The sequence below is a fragment of the Trichinella spiralis genome (genome assembly GCF_000181795.1).
Source record: "Trichinella spiralis strain ISS 195 chromosome Unknown Scfld4, whole genome shotgun sequence".
Classification (NCBI taxonomy): domain Eukaryota; kingdom Metazoa; phylum Nematoda; class Enoplea; order Trichinellida; family Trichinellidae; genus Trichinella; species Trichinella spiralis.
The window spans coordinates 10,454,584-10,478,160 of record NW_003526943.1 but is presented as its reverse complement, the minus strand read 5'-3'; the positions used below and the strand labels follow the sequence as shown (position 1 = coordinate 10,478,160).

The 23,577-nt window shown below is 30.7% G+C and overlaps 4 protein-coding genes across 4 annotated transcripts; 1 reads left to right on the top strand and 3 right to left on the bottom strand.

Moving 5' to 3' along the window:
* Positions 1-8,805: 8,805 nt before the first annotated feature.
* On the top strand, positions 8,806-10,413 carry Tsp_06305 (eukaryotic translation initiation factor 4E). Its single transcript, XM_003378335.1, has 4 exons — positions 8,806-8,916; positions 9,710-9,921; positions 9,981-10,295; positions 10,350-10,413. The coding sequence occupies exons 1-4, from the start codon at positions 8,848-8,850 to the stop codon at positions 10,411-10,413; spliced, it is 660 nt and encodes a 219-aa protein (XP_003378383.1). The 5' UTR covers positions 8,806-8,847.
* Positions 10,414-13,256: 2,843 nt separating this feature from the next.
* Positions 13,257-13,604, bottom strand: Tsp_06306 (hypothetical protein). The gene has a single exon (XM_003378334.1). The coding sequence runs from the start codon at positions 13,602-13,604 to the stop codon at positions 13,257-13,259; it is 348 nt and encodes a 115-aa protein (XP_003378382.1).
* Positions 13,605-14,595: 991 nt separating this feature from the next.
* On the bottom strand, positions 14,596-15,552 carry Tsp_06307 (zygotic gap protein knirps). The gene is made up of 2 exons (XM_003378333.1): positions 15,476-15,552; positions 14,596-14,764 (listed from the first exon to the last, which is right to left on the bottom strand). Exons 1-2 carry the CDS (start codon positions 15,550-15,552, stop codon positions 14,596-14,598), a joined length of 246 nt encoding a protein of 81 aa, XP_003378381.1.
* A 273-nt stretch (positions 15,553-15,825) lies between these two features.
* On the bottom strand, positions 15,826-16,281 carry Tsp_06308 (hypothetical protein). Its single transcript, XM_003378332.1, has 4 exons — positions 16,134-16,281; positions 16,095-16,100; positions 15,945-16,038; positions 15,826-15,919 (listed from the first exon to the last, which is right to left on the bottom strand). Exons 1-4 carry the CDS (start codon positions 16,279-16,281, stop codon positions 15,826-15,828), a joined length of 342 nt encoding a protein of 113 aa, XP_003378380.1.
* Between the last annotated feature and the right edge of the window lie 7,296 nt (positions 16,282-23,577).

Genomic DNA, 23,577 nt, shown 5'->3' with positions numbered 1-23,577 from the left:
CAAATCTTAATCACAACTGAAGAGTTTGAATCAATGAGCAATTATACAAAAAAAACCAATGCGACAAAGACTTCACTGAGCAATTAGACAAGGAAAACCAATACGACAAAGACTTCACGGCCAAATAAAATGAAAACCAATACGACAAAGATTTGACGGTCTAATAAAATAGCGTGGGCAAAGACCAATGAGAGAAAAGCGGGACCGAGTAAAACCACCTCCTTGACAGTCCTCTCTGTCATGCAAATTATTGCTTTAGTTGTTTCTTTCCATGTGCTTTTCAGCATTTGGTGACATAACAGCGTCGAGGAAAGCAGTACACTCCATACTGAAGATTTATGAAATTACTGACACCCTTTTGAACGCGAGGTGGTTCATAACTTCAGACACAACTTCTGATTATTATCAAATAGAAAATGACGCAGCATGATCACTTAATGCAGAAAAATGGTAGCTGATGGAAACATTTCAATTCAAGTAGCACAGCCTGATGACATTCTAACAATTGATGCAGAAAACACTTTTGCATTTAGTAAAATGGAAGATAAATCTGTTGCATAGAGCAGTTGCTGCGTCGCCTTTAAATCGTGACAGTGATACGTAATGACATTCCAAAATTTGTGTCTCAAGTTCACCAGTTTCCTTCTTTTACCGGCGATTTACCAAAGGTTTCGCTCAGTTAATAGATATTATGTAAGAAATTATGAAAAGACCCTACCGACCACCCGCAAGCTCCTTTGGGAATCACTTGATGTAATTCTTTATGTTAAATTTGTATTCTTGCCCATATTTTTTTAGAATAACATTAAACATTAGACTGCTTTATGCTTCACTAAGTTTGGAAATGAATTCTGAAATAGATTTTTCAGAATAATATTTGCGTATAATTTTAATAAATTATTTCAAATCAACATCAAAGTAGCATCTTTTATTATTCAACAACAAACATAAAACAAATAATGACATGCATAATACGCGTTAAAAATGCAATTAATGAATATATAGCACAGTACAAAATATGAAATATATATGAAATTAATATAAAGTCATCACTTAAATGTGCAGCGTCACAATTAACAAGTGATAGGGCTTCTTCTTGTTTGTGACATCAACTTCATCATTCATCATCATCATCATCATCATCCCCATTTCATATCCACTATCATCCCGTTTTCATCAGACATAAAGAAGATCACGTGATATCTGATAGTGTTCACTTTCAGTATCTTGTTCTTTTGCTTTTTCTTTATAAACGCGCCAATGTCTTTTAGCTAAAGCTGTTTGCATCACGTGCTTCATAATGTTCTTTGTCTTCGCCCAGCAAGGAAAATATTGAACTCTTCTGCTTTACCTTGTATAACGATCAGTTTATGTCCATTGAAGGAACAGCTGTGGCCTTGTGCAGGCATGGTCCCTGCAGTTCCATATTCGTTGCTTATTTCTTGACTGTTTTCTTCATTCTTTTAAATTGCTGACGTTGCCTTGACAATGGCTTCTACATTATTTTCAATTTCAAGAGTAGTTCTGACTCTTAGCAATTCACGTTCACACAGGAACTCAGAATCGAGTGTTTGAAACGTTGTGGTATTGAATGGATCAAAGTTGATGATGATGCTGCTGTGCAGATTTTAGAGAACTTTTTAACCTTTCCTTTCAAATCGTCGATGGGATCATAAATATGAAAACCACAGAATTATGTGACTTTCCAGAAGCAGTAGACGCCTGCTGATCATATGAAAGAAATCAACATTGTTTCTTGACCGTTCATTTATAGTTCAATTTTAATTTCATCCATCCAATTAAAACAAAGTTGAATATATTAGAATTTCCTTCTCATAAATGGGAATATGAAATTCACCTATTCTGAAATAGGGCATAATTTATAACTTCCTGGTTCCATATTATATTGCAATTTCTTTTTCTTCTTCTGCAATAAACTGAATTTCAAGTGTTCAGCTGCCAGTGTCCTTATGTTGCTGATTTCTTATTCGAGATCTTCATTGCCAAAAACCTTTTTAATATGTTCATGAAGTTAATTCTTCCTTTTATTATACTTTTTTGAAATATATCAAATAACGTACAAATCCATTTCAAAGTTGAAGCAGTTATACACTTTCCACAGAAACAGCAGAATTTCTTTTATCTATCTTGTGTGGTCCAATTTTATTTTTAAACACTGCATGACAAATGGCCTATTAAAACTAGCGGTTGCGAAGCAACAACCAGTCTGAACGCCATCCGCCTGCGCTTCTGCGTGAGCTTCAAATGCGCCCTGCTTTTATACATGCTATCAGCCAATAGTAATGTTCAGCAAATGAAATGTCACTTTGACAAGCATTTCCTGGAATGATTATTCAATTCTGACGTTTCATTGGTCAAAATATTTCCTTGAAATTGCTACTTCTACCTTTCTCTTGTCTTTTATTTTTTCTTTTGTTTTAACTTTCAACAACTGCATATACGCCAACGTTGTCTGCTTTTCGGGATAATTTAGCACTGTTGCGCCAGACTGTAGATTTTTTACATAAAATTCTTTATTTCCCGGAATTGTTGCTAAGATTTTGTTGTTTGAAAGGAAACTCAAAGTAACACAGAGACGAAGCAAATTAGCTAATCTAAGAATTCTTTTGAAAAAGTTTTTTAAATGTTGAACATAGAGCAAGGTTAATGTATAGCATTAGCTTAAAATGAAAATTTTCCAACCTTGACAACCATTTTTAACTTTAATTAATTAATTTAATTAATTAGAAGTGTGTAAGCTGAATAATAAAAAGAAATGCTTTTTTATACTGTTGTCAGTTAAAACAGTTGACAATAAGAAACTAACATTTAAAAATAAAAATTTTCTGTGTAATTTTAGAAAAAGATCAGCAAATTACAAGCTCAATCCTATTAGGCAATTTTGAAATTTGCAACTGATTCGACAGCAAATACTACTGCTCTGTAACACATTGAACTTCACTACCATACACTGACTGTGATGAATGCGCAAAGTTTTTAGTAAACATTTTTTGTGAGTTTCAGTGTTGCGCTTAAAAAAACATTATTAAAAATATGGCATAAGAAATATATGGGAAAAGAGTAAAAAACCTGGCAATGTAAAAAAAATTAATGGGTAGATGGAGGGTTTACTTCTATTATATCACAGCCACTTTGTTGTGCTTTAATATCTTGATTTGTTATTTGATTATTTGATTTGTTAATTCATTACTTGATTTGATTATCAAAATTCACATTCACGCTAACAATTGCTTACATTTTCTGGACAAGATAATACTGGTTGCGCCAGATTGCAGAATTTTCAGACAAATTCTGATTTTGTTCGCATCATACCCGGAAGTGTTGCTATAATTTTCTGCGATCAGTGCAACATTTCAACAATTGCCGGCGGGTAGTTATTGATTACCGCCGATTGGTTTAAAATGCGGAAGTTGCAATATGTTTACCATGGCATTTAGCCAGTCACTTTCACGTCTCTGTTTTATAATTTTTAAAAATTTGTTTTTTCATTGACTGTTTTATTGCAATTGTAAAAAAGACATAAAAAAAAGAAAGCAGGGATCACAATGAGCTGAAATTTATTAAATAACAATTTATTTTTTCATTGTTCATATGCAACTGTTGTGCTGTGCAAGGAAATAACACTGATTTTTTATCACCACAAGAAATTATAATTAACTAACAACACGGCAATAAAAGAACTATATGCAAATGAACATGAGCTTTTTATTGTCAGCATAATTTACTCATCAGGCACATCACATAAATTCTTCATTTATTCAACAACATTCATGTGATATAAATAAATTAGTAGTTTCAAGCTCATCAATTCGATAAAGCAAAAGCTGCAATTGAAAACCATGAGATCATAATGAAATTAGAATAAAATTTGATGCTATGGATAAAAACAAATAAGTGCGATGTACAACTTGTAAAGTTTTATAACACTGTAGCACATTATATTTCTAATTAAAAAATGAATATTTTTTTCTGTTTTGAGAACTGTATTTGATCAGCCAGTGAGCGCAAGTTTTTTTAAACAACCTAAAAATTGCTTAGTGCAATGTCATGCTTAGTAATTTAAATGAAGATGTTTTATGTGAACTGAAAGTGACAATTAAGTTGGATTCTTTTCAAAATAACCCTTCTGAAGAGAATGGAATGAAATGAGCATTTGCCGCTTCAACAGAGTTCACGTTATTTTACTGAACGTCTTAAAAACATGCAAAACGATGCTGTTTTTTAAAGACAGTGATTTAACGGAAAACTTACTTTGATTGACTTTCACATTTCTAAAATTATGCATTTTCATATCCAGTTTTTATAACCTTAAAATTACATATTTATTATTTTTTGAAATTTGAAAAAATTCCTTATATAATGATTTAGAAATATTTATACTTTATAAAAATATTGCTTTTAAGTTCTACATTATTAAAAATTCAACTTCAAAAGTTATCAGAATTGCAAAAAAATTTGACTAACGACGCATTAAATATTGTATCCATTATACGTATAATTAGTTATTAATAATTATAAGTTAAAAGAATTCTGTATTGAAATTCCAAAAGTTCTGGTAATTTCATAAGAATCCTCTGGGAAACAGTGAAAACAGATCTTTTTTACGCTTTTGAAGTAAACACTGCAAAATGCAATAAAGTGAACATTAGGTCTCTCAATTTCGTACTAAACAACCAGATGGCGCTTGATAAATTATTAAAATACTTGACCAATGACAATCGAAAGCCACACGTGTACGTCAGAATTAGAAGGCAATTCCAGAAATTGCTCGTCAAGGTGACATTTCATTGGCCAATCTTCATGATTGGCTTTTTGTTTGTATAAAAGCAAAGTGCCTCTGAAGCAACGACAGAAAGTGGAAGTTTATGCTGGTCGCAATGGTCGTTGGTTGAAATTTGTCACTACATATGTGGCTCTGCCTAAGTTAAAGTATCATAACAAGATTTTCACTATTTCTGTGAAGAGAATGCCTCATAAGGAATAGAACTAGAGAAAAATATTTTTAAAATAGCATCAAGAAGTATTAGAAGAGATTTTTGGAAATGAAGATTCTGAAAAAGAAATTGACAAATTGAGAACACTGGAATAAGAAATGCTGGAAGTCTTATGAGCATCAGTCGTGTCATTCAATGGTCATGAAAAATTGATAGCGGAATGCTGTATGTATCCTGTGGCAAGTCAACAGCCGACATACTGCAGATGCTTCGTTTTATTAAAGGATATTGGTTTTAAAGAATTAAAAAAACACAAACAAATATTTCTTTTGAAAGAGGAAGCTGATATGGAGAATTGGGTTATCATGAAGTGATATTCATTTCGAAACTTGCCTCATTAAGAGGCGTCTACTTCGTTTGCACAACCACAGACCTCTGCGGTTTCCCATATGGACGTAACGACGACCTGGTGCAGTGCTATATAGGTTCTACAATATAAATGAAAATCATCTGATCATTTGCAGTGCATTTTTAAACTGCATTAACAATTGCTTGAAAAACTGCAAACAAATTTACACCTGAATTGATACTTTACCTGTAACGTGATACTTTTGTAATATACTCCTTTGCCGTGTTTCACTGCTCACTGTTTATATATTTATTGTGATATTGATATTGTTGAATTTTATTGATATCGTTGAATAATGTTATGTTTTTTTGACATCGTTGAATAATGTTATGTTTTTTTGAAATGTTAAATGGCTCAAGTAAATCTTGATTGTGAGAAAGCTCTCCGGTCATTTACTGCATTGCTTTGTTCTATTAGGTTGTCATTACAATCAACATGCATTAAAGTCGTGCAGTATCATGTGTAATAATGGTGAAAATTGTTTTCAGAACTAGTGAGATTATTGAAATTTACAAATTTCTAAGCAAAAGAATATATTATTATAGAGCTGTAAAGCAAAATTTCAGTAAATTATAAATGTGTTTAAATCTGCGTGCTTTGAAAATAAGACTGGTTTACATGCTTTTTAGAATTTCTATAAAATAATGCAAATGCTTATTTGATTGCATTCTCTTCGAAATGGCCTTTTTATTAATTACGATTAGTTTTATTTATTAATATTTATCTTTTTTATAATTGAATGTTATTGCATTAAAATGTTATAAAAATGTACAAATCCTGCAGCTCACTTACCTTGTTACTTTTTCGAATTACAGGCCTATTTATGGAATGACGTGATCGAAATCATTATGTCATTTGATGTTTGTCGAATAAATGCATCAATGTATTTTTAACTGTTTTTATGCAATTGTTCTGCTATACAAAGGAATAACGCCGTCTATTCGACGTCGCACATAATTATTATAATTATAAACAAAAGTCAACTAATAGCACGGCACTAAAAGATCAACATGCAAATGAACATGAGCTTTTTATTATTATCATAATTTGCTGATAATATATATTTATTTTTATAATAATATAAACTCTATAGTTATTTAACAAAATTCAAATGATATAATTATTTGGATGACGTCATTTCATAAATAAGTCAGTGCTTTCAATCTATGCAATTCGAAAACCGTTAGAGTAGGATGACATTTGAGATATAAAGCCACAGTTTCATGCTAAACAAAATGATGCAGAGCTAGATTTGAAAATTTTCAAGTAATAACACATGTACTCTTTGATTATAGACTTATAAGTTTTCATAAATTGAGAACTTAATTTGTCATTTTGAATAATTTTTCGTCCACTGAATAGCAAAGCTGCTTTTCAACAAGCTTGAAACTGCTCGGTAAATTTTTATGTTTAGTAACTGAAAGGAATATGCTGTCTGTGAGCTAAAAGTGAAAATTTACGCTGTCTGAAAATGTTTTTGAGTAAAATGCTGTCGAAAGAGCTTTTCTTGTTTTCTCTAAAGTTCACGTGTATTAAAGTTTCGATGTAATTAAAAGAAGAGCATGCAATGCAGCCATTCATTGTTTCCATGGCACAAAACTTTAACTTCATTTTTGCACAATTACACAAAATGCATGAACAAATTTTATTTGTAAATGAAATTCCAGATTTATATTTTTTTATTTAAATAGAACCGAGAAAGAAACGCAAAGACACTGATCAAAGAGGGAGAAAAAAATTTTGTGAAGATAAAAATGAAATTTTACTTTGATTGCAAACAAGAAAAATTTGAAGAGAACAGCCAAACAAAAATTAGAAAAAATATTTCAGTGCTAGCATTCAATAGTTTTCATTCCAAATTTAAGCTGATCAGTTTTAGCTGTTGATAATGTATTGTTTTATTATGTATTAGCATTATTTTTAAAGCTGTATGCCTTCAATTAAACTGCAAAGAAACCTGAAAGATTGCTACGTATTGTTATATAATGTAAAACATCTCTTTTAATTTTTTGCTTGAAAATATATACATAAAGATTGAGCAAATGTAAAGAAGTTAAACGTGGGGCTTAAGTATATTTACTTTGGAATGTGTAACTAATTTTTGTTAACGCAAAAGCAGAAGTTATGCTAAAGTTTTCTATTTACTATTAAATGAAATTTTCACTATTACACATTATGTCTTAAAATCCTTTGTTTTCGAAGTAAATCTTTTTAGTAAATCCATCAAGTTTCCCAGAAGTGGGACAGGGAAGTACGTGGCTAGAGCATGCTTTGTGAATGATGCTCTTGTCGTGTACTTGCTTCATAAAGCTTCTGTTCTCTGGTAATACTATGAGAAAGATTGATGCGAAAATTGAGCAAACGAGAGACAATCCTGGTCAGCTAGCAGAGTATGCCTGAATCTACCCCCACGACATACATTATAGACGTAAAGTTTGTCATACAAAAAGATCTATTATAGAACGAGAAGCACTGAAATACATATTTAATATGCAAACTTGTATATGAACTGTTGATAAAAAGGCTAAGAATGACAAACATTTTTAGAATGAAATTTCACCCAAATTAAGCTAGAATAAATAAAATATACTTTTCGAAATAAAACTGCATGTATTTTTTGCACTGATTTAAATTTTAGCCACGTAATTTTAAAGACAAATGTTCTGATAAGCAGTACATACACTTTGTAATTTTAACCGCTATATTGATTTTGCATAAATTTACTTCCGAATAATTATTTTGAGAAAGTATTTCTATTTTATACAAGTTAAATTTAGGTAAAATCTTTATGCAAAAATTTTATAAAAATATTTTGTTTTACTTGCATGTGTTTTTGAAGTTTAATTTTCGCGTAAGTAATAAAAGGATGAGGAATAAATGATGATCAAGGATCAAAGTAAAGTAAAATACTTTGAAATTTTAACCAATCAGACATAAAAGATTTAAAGTTTAAAAAATTTTAAACTTCAAAAATTGCATGCTATGAAGTTATGTAGTTGAACTTGAAAATCAAAATACAGTATGGCAAAACCACATTATATTCAGCTTTTACTTTCTCTGTATTTCTTTTATGCCTTTTTTCAAGGAAAGTTTATGCGTTTTACTTAACATGTATTAATAAGCATTATTTATATTTTTATAATATAGCATTATTTCTTTATATATACGAGAGATAAGAGTCACATGACTTCCTTGGTCTATTTCAAGTTGTTTACTTTAAGTTGTTCCTTTTATTTGAAAACTGTACTGTCACGCTTTTTCTTATTTGTGTTTAGTCGCGTTTTTCATTATTTAAATTGTTTTATTATGACTATTAGTATTCGATTCACTGTTTTTGTATTCATGGTAACTCATATGGGTTTTACTTAGATTTCATGCACTTGTAGCTCATGCATAGCAGTTATATGATAATGTGATGTTGATTGTTTTTCTTATTTTTTATCTAGGAAAGAAGAAAAATTTGTTTTATCTATTTTCCTGGTGATGGAAATTGTGCATTCCTCTGATGATAGTTTGGAATCTGTTTCCGACCCTGAATATTTTTTAGACCAGGTAAAACATTATAATTTACCTTTTGCTCGTTTAAGCAGTATTTTTTATACAGATTTAGAAAACAAACAGTTTATTTTGAACTGTTTTTAAACATTTTCAAGTATTGTTTTATTTTTAATTAAAAAAAAATTTTGTGAAAGTGAGCAGTTAATAAAATTAATAAGTAGTATATAATAGAATAGACAGCACGATGCTCATGTAATAGTAATAATAATAATGAACAATAATAAGCAGTAAGATAATATGAAAGTATATGAAATATTTTATTAAAGTGTTAATTTTGTATTTAATAATTATATATATATATTGGTGAGTTTGATCATTTATACTTTGAAAAGACGAATCAAATATCAGTTATTTTTATTGCAGAACCTTATGTATTACATTGATGAGGTAGTGGAGTCAGTGCTTTGTTTTCTTTTGTCATGGAAACTGTATTTTTTATTTTTAGATGTTTTAACTAACAGAAATAAGATTTTTCATTTTAAGTATTTCACTTTGATTGGCTTTATTCCATTAATTGATTTCTGAACTTTACGACGAAAAAGCATAGCATTTAAAATTTCAAACTGACATTAAACACTGAATAAGTAAAGTGAAAATTGTTAATAAAGCAGCATTCATAATAATGATAATAATTGTCAATTAATTTGTGAAAATTGAAATACCCCTCGTTGATACGTCTGTATTTGCATATTTTTTTGATAGTTTATAATTTTTTAAATAAGAAATGAATTTGCATTGATTGTTGTGAAGATTTAAGCAGTTTTATAATTGAAAAATTGAAATTTAGTTGTACGATGAGCGTTTTACAAATTCGGAAAATGGCTTCGAAGAAGAGGAGAGTGGCATTGAAAGTCTTTACAACTTTTCTTTGACAGACATGGTGAAACATCCTCTGCAGCATACTTGGGTACTGTGGTACCTCACAAATGATCGTAAAATAAGTTGGGAAGACCGTTTGAAGGAAGTTGCATCATTCAATACAGTAGAAGACTTTTGGGCGTATATTTTTCTTTTTTGTATAATTGTAATAAGAATATTATTAACTTTGATCATTTTAGTCTGTACAATTTTATACAGAAGGCCAGCTCTCTTCCAAACAATAGTGATTTTTACTATTTCAAAGAAGGGGTGCGTCCGATGTGGGAAGACCCTCGTAATAAAAATGGTGGTCGATGGATAATTCGTATTGATCGCTCAGAAGAAGGGAGAGTTTTAGATGAATGTTGGTTAGATTTAGTGATGGCTGTACTTGGTGAACAATTCAGCGGTTTGGGTGCAGAAATTTGTGGTGTTGCAGTCAACGTTCGTTCGAAAGGTCACAAAGTATGCTTGTGGACTGCAAATGCCGACAGTGACGAAAATCGTGAAATAGGGTAATTTCTATATTCAAATTAATTATATTCCGTATTGAAGCTGTGATAATTTAGCTACATGATGCACAGCTTGTTGGACTCAGCCAGCTATGTTAAATTCGAACGACACTTGGAATAAGAAACCGACATTTAGCTACTTTGTAGTGCCGATGGTTTTTTACTTAATTAATTTTGCTTGAGCAAAAGAAATGAATTTAAATAAATTTGCTTTCATAAAGTTTCTAGATAATGAAAATCTCTGCGTGTGAATGCATCAAATTTTGAATGATTTTGATTCCGCATCACAAATCCACATCTGTTTCGAAGTTTTCTCTCGAATTTGTGGTATTTTCAGCAGAATATATTTATTTAACTTAATAAACAAGGTGACCTTTTCATGCCGGTTGCGTTTAATATTTACATTATTTGATACATAAATTGCACATAATAATACTTTGCGACAATTTTATAAATTTATCATTTGTTGTTAAACGAATATCATTTGAATATATTTGTTTTGATTTTTATATATTTTCAATAAATGAAGAACATGAATTTTAAAAAATAATTTTACCATATTATTAATTTTTTGAAAAATTGGATTTTCAGTAAATTGTGTTATGATTGTTTTTCTAATAATAATAATAATAATAATAATGTATTTTTAATGCAAAAGTTAACATTGCGACCGATGAAGCGATTTTAATTTTGTTCGACTGAAAAAGTGAAATGCAATTTTTTCAGTATGATTTTAATAATTAATGCCGTTGAGAATAAAACGCAAACTTGCGCCGTCTTTTTCTTTTATCACATTTGTTACATTGACAAGTTGATTTTATTGCAGAGTATTGTCATTTTTTGTTTTACCAAATGCACGTTTTTTTTCTTCCTCAATACTGTACTGTATGCACCCAAACAAATAAGTTGATTCTTAACAAAAAAATAATTATGCAAAATAAATAAATAAATTAATTAATTATACGTATGGTCAGTCGGAAAAGAAGTATGAAATTCCAAAGCAATCATTGCAATGGTTAGAATTTAGAGCAGTGTTGGGTAATTTTCTTTTTCAAAATGGCGAGCCGCTATATGTATATATATATATATGCGTGCTAAATATAAAATTGAAAAATAAATGCTTTTCTTTGGAAAGAGTTGCGCTGGGGGGAGGGATGGGGTGACGGGGTGGGGGTGCAAAGGGGGAGAAGTGAAAGGCAGACGCAGCAGTGAAAGTTGTCTAGACTCGACGTCTGCACATTCCGGGCAAACAGTCGATTATTGACGTTCTGCAGCTGTTGAAAGCATGTTATTTGGTGTAAAAGAAGATTGCCGCGACAGACTGAAATAATGGAGTGAGAAACACGCTCTCTGATCGACCATTTTCTTTTCTCTCTCTCTCTCTCGCCACTTGCGCCATTTCTACAAATTCCCCTTCCCCCTCTCCCCCTCTGTTTGTTCTAATTTTACTTTTAAACGACAAAAGAATATTTCTTGATATTCATATTTCTCACTTGACCGAATAAACAAACAAATGCTTGAAAAAACAAAAAAAGAGCAGTTGAATAATTTGATTATTAATTTTATTTATATGAACAGAATTCTTCTGTTGAAGAGGAAAAAAAACGATCACCGATGGAGAAGACTTTTCTTTTCTCTCAGGGCTTCTTCTCAGGGTTTGGTGAAAATGGATTTTCTTTTCTCGGGCTGTTGTTGTTGTTTCTGCAAACTGCGACCAAGAACAAAAATGCTCACTGCAAACTCGTTGCTGTTGGAAAAGAAAATAACTGCTCTTTTTCTTTCAATTGTTACTTGATAAAATTATCATCAGAAAAAATAATATATTCAATTTTCAAAATAATAAAATTTAAAACAACAGAGATAATATTATGGATAAATAAATAAATTGAACATATCAAAACTTTTTTTTCTTCTTTGATTAAATATCAACTGTTAATAATACTTGACAATTATTTATACGGTAAGTTGTGTCAATAAAGGGAACAATATCGTGAAGGAATAAAAAAAATTTTTTTAAAGTTCTCAACTTTTTTAATAATTTATTGCAATCAATAATAATAAAAACAAAAGTATCCAACTAGTTCAACATTGAAAATTATTGATCCAGCTAAGGTAGAAGAGGTTTGATGAAGAAGAAAAATTACAGAATTTTTTTTCTATAAAATTAATATCTCTTGAACTGTAGTAATTCTGTTATGACGTAATCAGTCAGATAAATATGTACATATTTATGATGTGCAAAATTAAGGTAAACTGAGACAGATGGGCGGATGGATGGATTCACATGCGCTTGAACAAGATCAGTGATTTCGTTTTTTTCATCACGAACAGAGAATTTTTTTGTGGGTGGGGGTGCTGCTTTTTATGTTGTTATAAAACAATTTTATCTTTCAAGAAATAATTGTTTTTTTCAATTGAATTTGTTTTTCAAGAATGGATAATAATATTTGCAATAATAATAATAATAGGAGCAACGAATTTTTCAAATTTTCAGTCTTCCATTTTTTTAATGTATGCAAAAAAATTATCACAAATTGCGGCGTTAATGAAATTGTAATAAGCAGAAGAGATTGAAATTCAAATTGTGAAAAGAAAAAGGAAATCATATGCCAGAGAAGAGCAAACGTTGACAACACAATTTGTTGAACCACTTTGTTTCCAGACGTTGAGACAGACAGACAGACAGACAGGCGGCCAGCCGGTCGGTCGGGCGGGTTCTCTCATATAGGCTAGACGACAATTGAAGAACATATATTATAATTGATTGAATAGTTTCGAGTGGAGAAATTAAAGAATCCGTGCGTGCGTGTGTGTATTTTTGATTTTCTTTCTTCTCTGATGATGTACACACACTACTTTTCTTCTTAATTTTTTTCAAATTGATATAAATCAACCAATCAACGAAAAGTTGACCATCATCACAGGTTGGTCAGTTTTTTGCGCGTGGGCGGGGGCGATTTGAATTCAATTGGATATCGATGACGTTGATTGAAATTGCATTTTTAAAAGATACGTTGAAGAAAGAAAGAAACAGAAGGAATAAAAATATTTTCCACACAACATACGTCGAAAGGCTGTGTTCGATTTTTCATCATCATCATCATCAACCAACCAACCAACCGACCGACCGATAGGCATGCATTTAATTTTCCAAACGCACTTTATTCTCTGTTTTGACGTGCGCGCACGTGTTATACATGGACATTTGAATAACACGTAGGGCACATAACCTTGCCGCAAGCTGCTCATCACAACACAACATGCCACATCAGTTGTGTGAAGCAGAAACAAACCACCACACCACGCCCGCATACGGGTGAAATGAATTTAAAATAAAAATTCAACACAAACAAACAAACAAACAAACTTACAAAGCAACGAAAAAAAAATATGAAAGTCTGCAGTGTTGAATGCAATCGGCACCAGCTCCTGAACCCCAAACCTATGAGACATTGAAACACTTTCACAAGTTTGGGTCTCAGGGAACAGGTGAACGACGTAAGTGAAGAATATTTTCATCACATATTCTTCTTTTCTCTCTCTTGTGGTTCGTTTGTTTTCGGCTAAAAACAAAAATTATAAACAAACAAACAAACAAAACAGTATAAAAACCACCGACTTGGCGCGCACAGCAGACAACAACAACAACAACAGTACTGACTGACTATAATTATAATAATGATGATGATGATGGTGATGACTAACTATTACTAGATTTTCTTCGCAAAAGGCGGAAGTTGGTTGCAAAAAGAAGTCCACGTCACCAATAATAAAAATAATAATAGTAATAATAGTAGTAATAGCAGCAGTAATAGTAGTAGTAGTAGTAGTAGTAGTAGTAGCAGTAGTAGTAGTGGCCGTCTGAAAATAAAATGACAAATGATGCCTGCCTGCAAAAGGCAATGCGCGTCAATTTATCAATGATTTTTAGTCAAGTCTTATATTTACCGGTCGGTCGGTCGGTCGGTCGGCAAAAGTACAACTTTTGGACAAGAAAATTAGCCCAAAGACAATCATCGTTGCTCTTACTACTACTACTAACTACTATATGCATATTTTATTTATTCCAAATTATACATTTTCCATTTATCCCTCTATAATGTATATATATTAAAATATGCAAATGAAGAATAAAAGCTTCACTATGTAAAAACAGAAATTGAATATAACAACATCAAAAATATATTAAATAAAAAGTTAATTTTAAATGAATAATAAAGAAAGACAGACGTATCGATAAACAGAGAAAGAGAGAGAGAGAGAGAGAGAAAGAGAAAATACCACACCACCTCGCGTTATGCGTTCAAATGTGCCAACTGAAACGAATGAACCGTCTCGATTCGACGACGTCAATGCCGTCGCGTCTAGTCAGCTGACTGACTGCCGGCTGTTCCGTTGGCCAATCAGAGTTTGCCGTCGGCACGGAAGTGATCCTTTCTTGCCCCAACTCCTCTTGTGCAGCAGCAGCAGCACTATTAAAATAAATGTATTACTATTATTATTCTCTACTGTGTCTGTCTTTGCAAGTAGATTTTTTCCCCCTTTAATATAGCACATCATATTCAATTATTATATATATTCATTTTGAATATTATATAATAAATCGTTTTCGTTTAAATATTGGAAAATAAGGAAAAAGAAAAATTTTTTTTTCAACAGACTATAATAAAAACACCAACGCGCATAATCAACGTCTGCAATTGACGTCGGTGACACGACTGCGTTTTCTCTGCTTCTCTATTACTACTCGACGATGATGCTATTACTTTTCTTTTCAACCATGGGCGCGGTTGTCTGTCTGTCTGGCTAGCCAGCCAGCTAATTGACTGATTTGCCATACTATTATTACATTCCTACTACCATACAACAACACCTGCTACTACTACCACTACTTTTGAACATGCTTCTTCTTATATAAACCTTTTTCTTGTTTCTAAAACAATTTTTTATATAAAATTTAAAATAAATGAGATTTATTTTTTCTTTAAAAAAAATCCATTATCATTTCCTTTTCAACTAACGACAATAACCACACACACACACACACCACCAACACCACCACCACCACCACCACCAACACATGCCTACCTACCCACTACTATTACTACTACTATCTATGTCTACGACGTACGCCCCATTTCATTTTCAATGAAACCAGACAGACAGACACACGACTGACTGACTGGCTGGCTGTCTGGTTTACCAATAAATGATTCATCGGTAGCACATTATGTGGCAACGTTTGCGTCGGTGATGGCATTTGGCGGCGTCTCGCTTTTTTTTCTTTTTCTTTTGGTCAAGTATTATTTGACACGATAAAAATTAAATTATTAAAATTTTTTCTTTTCTTTTCTTACCTATTTTTATATTTTATTTATTTTTCAACGTGGTTAAAGTTGAATATATTTCGAAATATTTTCCGTCCGTCTGTCTGTCTGTCTGTTTTGTCGTTGTTCAATTTATTGGACAGGCGTAGTAATAGCAGTAGCAGTAGTAGTAGTAGTTTGTAGAAATTTGCGTGGCGCTGTCTAAGCTAGCAGGCTGTATTAGTTGTAAAAGCAACAATTGGGAAGCCTGTTGCTTTGTTCAACTCAACTATACAACCTACTACCTCAGACAGAACGACGCTTCAACGAATAAGAAAAAAAAAACAATACACACAACTGATGGCTACTGCTGATGGCATTCGAATAGACAGACGGCTTTATATAGTGAACGATGAATTCAGAACAGAACAGAACAGACTCTGAAATGAATGAAAAATTAATTTATAAAAATTATAAATTATACCTACCAATCAACCACTGTCTGAAAATAATAATTAATCATTCTTCAATATACAGATATGTGTAGAAACATCTGCGCTTGGGGAAAATTTGTTCCTCTTGTTCTTCCAATCTAGCCGTAGTAGCATCAACGTAGAGTCAGTTGTATAGACTGACTGATTGGACAGAACTGAACGCACAGCGCACAACCGAACGAACGACATGGTGAATGACTGACTGACTGACTGACTGACTGAAAGAGAGAGCGAGAGAGCAAGAGCAACGAAAAGCACGAATAGAATACACCAACTGCATCCTGCTAATGGCTACGTCAAAACGTTTTTTACTATTCAAATTTTTTTTGGCCGAATGTTCGTTCGACTGGCTGTTTTGTCGAAGCGTTTTGATTGGACGAAATGGCCACTACGAACCGCCCATTCCCATTTCGACTATATTTAGCCAAACCGAGAGGGAGAGCGAATGTAGACGCTGGTTGGTTGCTTAAAAAATGAGGAAAAACTATTCTCTCGTTCCTTCAGTCAGTCAGAGCTAGTATATGCTATATATTACACGATAGACAGACAATTTTTGTTTGCAAAACTGAATATTATTATATATCGACGTCACAAGTGACTTGTGAACGATACATTTAAATAAAGGTTTAACAAAATAGTTGTATAAATTTGGATGAAAAATGTGCCTTTCTCCCTACTATTCATATAACAGTTTATATATATATATATAATACTTGAAAACTTACTAAAATAGAAAAATAAAACAGCAAACTGGAAAGATTGCATAGAGCAGTAGCAGCAGCAACAGCAACTTCAGCAACAGCAACGATGATGATGATGATGATGATGAAATAGTATTTATATAAATTTTCTTCTTCTATGTGCTCTTCTGCTTTATTTTCAACAACGTCTCTGTCTGCATAGTTATATAGATGCTTGCTTTTATTGCTGTCTGAGAGTGGCTTTGTGTCTGGAAATTTCTGAACTGTCTGTCTGCAAAATGTTGCGCACCGTCTCAACTTCAACGACCGAAGGTTTTTATAATAAAATACAACACAATCATGCGGTAAAAAAAAAACAAACGCCAACGCCCCAACAACACTGGAATGCAAAACTCATTCATGTCTCAAAAAGAGAACAACATAAATTCTCCATTTTTCCTTATTATCTTGAAAAAATAAAATGAATTTCAATTTGTATGATAATTCATAATTCAAGTTAGTGAAAAACATTAAAAAAACAGATTTGAAGCTTAATGTTAGCTAGAACATTGTCTGACGACAACACTAGACAGTCTGGTAAACAACTGACGCCGTGAAATTTAAATAAATACAAGTGGAAGACAATGGATGAATAGAAGAAGGAATGGAAATTTTCTTTTTACCATCATATTCACAATAGCATCACTGTAGAAATTTATGAGAACACTGATCTGCGATACTGCTATTGATGAAGTAATAAATATTCATTCCTTTTTCTTTTCTTCTCTTCAACTATCAAAATATATAAAACAATAACACCAAAAAAAATATATATATATATATATATATATATATATACCGTTTCCAAGCAACGACCACAGATTTTATGAATTTTTTTCCGTTTATCAGCAACAACAACAATTGTAACAGATGGTAAAATTGAATAATAGTTACCTTTCTATTGTTTTCTTTTTGAACTAAAATTTAAATAATTCTTTGTATTATATTATTGATTTCAATGACAAGGAAAATGTGTAATTTTCGTTATTTACTACCGTTAAGGTTTCTTAAAGTGGATATTATCGACCAAATAAAATAAATATATGTAAAGTGGGAAATGAAAAAAAAGCAACATCACACACACGCACACTATATTCTCACAGATCGTTAGTTATTTAAAAATATAAAATTGCTACTTTGCCACTGTTTAGATAAATCTGCTTTCCAGCACTCGAATAGTAATAAAAGAATATCTGATGAAAAAAAGAAAATATTAGGGAACAAAAATTAATATATTTATATACAAGATGTAACGGAAAAAAAGCACTGAAAGTGAACAGGGAAATGTATAAATTTAAAAATAAAAATAATAACAGTAGTAACGAAAAACACAATTATTATTTTTCCATATATTATATTCTTATCAGATCAATATATCTAACAAATGTTAATGCTGATCATAATAATAATAATAATAAAACGTTTGCGGAAGTGGAATGAAATAAAAAGAACAAAAGATAAATTTTTTCGATGATATCATTATCGCTTACGTGTCAAAGCGTGCCAGTCACTTTTCATGTACATAAAACTGATTCTAATTTTTTCCTTCATCATATAATAGCATTGAAATATATATATATTTTTTTTCTTCCTTCCTTGTCAGCGATATATCTTATTACACTACACTACACTGCACACACAAAAGGTGACCAATTTTCATAACAGTAGTGTAATAGTACAAAAAATTTTTTTAAATTGATTTCTAATCAATGATTGTAATCGAAATAAAATTAAATATTATACTTTTCAATTTTTTTTAATTAAAGAAAAAATTATGGATAATTCATTTATTTTTACATTTCTCAAAATTAGAATCTGGTTAAAAATCAATTTCAAAAAATAAAGATTTCCAGTTCAATTTCAGTAAGAAAAAAAAAGGAAGTTCAAAAGTTGGTTCTATTATTGACAAAGCAGACAATTTAAAAAATAAATTTTCAAACAAAAAAAATAGCTGATTCATCATCACTGGAAAAAGAATTCATTGGTCATTTTTTACATGAAAGCACGTCGTAGAAGAATGCAAATTGAGCAAAGATGAAAAAGTACCGCATAATATATAGAACTTATGTTACTTTTTGATTGATTTCCACTATCCAATGGCAATTATTGATGACTGTACAAACGACCACACACACAGACAGACACACACATACACGTACAAGTAAAGCAACGTATATCATTGTATGAATTACAGAAAATTCATACTCGACTACTTATAATAAAACGTGAAATTTGAAATCAGTAATTAAAAATAAGAAATATTTTATCATTTCTTACCTTTTCAATAAAATAATTCATCGATTATTATTATTATAAATGATTTCAAAAACAACAATAAAATACTACACATCTGAAATATCAAAATGAAATCAATGGAATTCAAGAATAAATAAACGTACAGTTTCACCACTTTATGCATAAATATGTACACAACAATAATAACAAGAAAAATCAACATCAAAATAGTCGAAAACGCCCATCACATAAGATGCATTTCAACACTGCACTGAATGATAGATAATATAATTTTTATAAACAAAAAGCTTCCGGGTTGTTTTCAATTTACATTCTACTGTAGATCTATCCATCCATCTTTCTTCACCTTTTCAAAACTGACCAATCAATCAATCTTATTATTCATTTTATGGTAAAAAAAATCTTTTTCTAACAATGTCAAAAAAAAACAATTTTCACAATTATTAATAAAAAAAATTAAAATATTTCATATTACGAACAAATCTGTGAGTTTGTTTTATTTTTCGTGATGTGGCACGAAAAATTTTTTGCTTTCGAATTCAAACAACGTCGAAACCAATTGAACCGTTAAGTAACACATTTTGCAACATCATAGCCGAACAATTTCAATTTTCACAAACTAGGTCATGTAAAAAATACAAAATTAGACAACGTCATCTTTTTTATTTTTCATTTTAAAATTTAAGCCCTATTTTATGAAATTAAGAAAAATAATACATCAATAACATTTTACGGTTTACAGTTTGAAATTTGTACAATACGCAATCTATTCATTATTTTTCACAACAACAAAAGGAAGCAAAAAGGAAATTGACAATTATAAAGCTTCAAAACTAGGGAAAAAAGAAGAAGGTTAATTTACAATTAAATTAAACGTTTTTTTTTCAACTCCCCAATCAAGGTCTTTCGTGAATTGGTTGTATAAATTAATTGACATGGTCGTGCCAGTTGTAGAATGGAACCTGCAAGTCAACTACCCCTCAGAAGAGGCCTCATTAATTAATACCACCTCCAATCAACCGTTCTAATAATTGTATATCGATGGGAATATTTACAAAAGAAAAAAAATAGAAAATTACCAAATATTTTTTTTCTTCTTCAAATATATAAATCACTGAAAGAATATTTTAAAAAATATTTTAATTTTTTGACAAAAAATATTACGTAAAATGTTATTTTCATAAAAAAAATAAACAAACACACTCTCATCCACCGATGACAGACTTACTTCCGCCTTTTGGATGATGTCAAGGGCAAGCGACGACGTCGACGGCAACGCTGATGATGATGATGATAATGATGAATACGCAAATCAATGAGGTGAAACGAGACAGGACGATTTTTTTTCTTTTTCTTCTAACTCTGTTCAAGTTGAAATTCTTTCAAAATTGTAAAACAAATTTTCAATTTCCTCATCAATATAAAACAACAACAATACTATTATTATTATTATTATAAAAAATTAAATTTAAAACAAAAATAACAACAACAACAACAATTGCCTTTTATCTTCGTTGAAAAGATCAAATAAACTGTTTTCTTAATTGAAATAAAATATCAAAATGGAATTTCAAAAAAAAAAAAAGAATTGAATCATACTGTAGAAATTTACTTCCGCATTCTATTCAAAAAACAAATTCTGCCCCTTTTTTCTATTTAGCCGCTACTTCTGATCTATAATTTTACACTTTTTTCTAACCGGATTCTTTCACTTGCTTATTTTTTCAAATTTTTCAATTTTGCTTTGATTTTAATTTTAACTTTTCATTTGCATAAAAGATGAAATAACACCATCGTATTGATTAAGAAATGAATCAAATTTCAGTGTCATGAAAAAGTTTTAAATCATACATACAACAGTTGTGATTGCTAATTATGTTGCTAATTTCAATTTTTTGAAATCTGTTTCAAATGGGAAAAAAGCAACCAAAATAACACTTACCATGACTTCAGACGGATGTATAAGTATATACGCAACGGTCAAGAAGACAGATAGACATACCCATACACACTCAGTCAGATATATATATATATATATATATATATATATATATATATATAGCAATGTCATGTGAACGTGCAAACGTAGACAACATATGCGATGTCTGGAACGCAAATCACTTAGTCGTGCACACGGTCTGATAAATCATTTGTGGAAAAATAAGCCAACCGTTAAGCGAGAATTACGCTTCCGCTTTTTAAATTCGATTTGTGTGAACTTGGCATCATGTCTTTGCAAAGAATACACATATGTATATATGTGGATATTTTTTTCTCAAGTACTTCCTTCAAGGTTCGTTCTTCAAATTCTACAGACGTCCGGTAATTACGTCTGCAAAAATTCTGTCTGTCTTCTTTTTTGTGTTATTTTTTCAAATTTTAATACTTGATTTTTCTTATTATTTCTACACTTACTTTTTTTTGCTTTTCTCAAAAATGATGATTCAGGAAAAGAACAAAAAAAATACCAACAACCATAACAATAAAATAATCAGTAGAAGTGATGAATTTGAATTTCGTCTTTTCCATAATTTCTTCTTATTCTTTTCAGTTTCCAAGTTTTTCACACTGTGAAGCTTTCATCAATGCAATATTATTAAAAAAAAAATAATAATAACCAAGCATCTTTTTCTTCTTCTTCTTACTTGTGTTCAGATATGTCTGATTAAAAGTGGAAACTTTGGACGCCAGCAGACCGCATCCGCCCATGGCGACGGCGACGAATCGAAATTTCTATAATCACTTCTTTTTATTTATACTGAAGCTGCTTGACGTTTTACACAGCTCGTCAGGCAGTTTTGTTTAAATAGCTTATTGAACCCGACAGACGCTTGCGTGACGTCTGACCGTAAAAGCGGCTTTCTGTGTACACTTTTCTACCAACATCACCACCACCACCATCATCATCATCACCGTTACTAAATACTACTACTATTACTATTACCCCTAATAATAATAATTATTATTATTATTACATCATCAGTACTATAGGTGTATTATTATTACCTTTACAGCATTACATGCAAAATGTTCATTTTTCTTCAAGTATTTATTACTCTTCAAGTTTGTTGGTGATTTTTATCTGCCGTCAATGATAGATAGATTACCGATGAAATTCCTCTTACACTTGAACATCTTCAAGCCTCTCTTCATTCTAACCATTTATATACTTCTCTGAAGAAAAATCTCATTTTTATACAAATTTATCGACAAATAAAATAATGATTAATAAACATAAATTATAGTTTAGATTTTTTGTATACAAATACAAAAAGAACAAACAGAATTGTAGATTTAGATGTACATAATGAGAATAATTTGTTGCATATTGAATGGCAGCTGTAGCGGAAGAAAGAAGAAATGTGATCATTCAATTAAATGAATCAAAAAACGCACACGGAAGGAAGGAAGAAAAAAATCTTTTCTCCATCTCTTCCGCATTTTCTATTTATTTGTTTTGTCAAAGTGATAAAGACAACTTCCTTCTTTCTTCTTCTCAAAACTTTTACACTCGTTCATACGTACGCAGTGATGAATAGGGGGAGTAAAAATATTTACCAAAAAAAACACGACGCGCCATTGAAATTTATTTAAATTTTAAAACCCTTTGCAAATTTCCCAATCATTAACAAAAAACCGTTGTTGCAACAGCGTTGGATGACAAACAAATTTTTCCACTGTCTGCTGCTCTGTGTGACAATTTAAATTTATGAAAAATTAATGCAATAAATAACCCCTTGTGTGTGTTTGTGTGGGACATTTCGAACGAAATAATACTATACTTTATTGCTTTTCTAAATTTTATTTTATTCTATTCTATTCTATTCTTTTCACTCATCCATTTTCTTGACTATAATAAAAACCAAAAATTATTTATTCACTACTAACACAGCTTCCACCCCCAACCTTTTTTCTGTTTGTAGAATTTTTCATATTTTAACAGCTTGGTAATAGAAATTATTATTATTTTAAATTGAAAATTTGAATTGAACATTGAAAACATTGAAAAATGACAATTTTGACATTTCAAAATATTTCAAACATGCAAATATTTAAAAATTTGTTCAACTATATTCCAAATGACACAACAAGCTGAAAAATAAATTTTTCTTTTCTTTTCTTTATTTCATTATTTTATTTTTTTCAATAAATGTCATCCATTCCATTCCTCCCACTTGACTGTTGAAGATAAAATTTCTGAAAATCTGATCAATCAAAGCTTATTTTTTTCAAACAAAAATCAAAAAGCATTCAACTAGAAAATCTTTACAAATTCAATTTAATGTAACATTTTTTTTCTTAATTAAATTCAAAAATTATATTACAATCGATAATTTCGAACTAAATGTGCAAAGTACTGTACTTAATAATAATAATTTTGCAAATTGGAAAACGTACATGATTTCTAAAACTTACAGTATGCTCATTCAATATTGTACGAAAAATATTCAGACTACTTTCGATAAATTAATAAAAAAGCACATTCTAT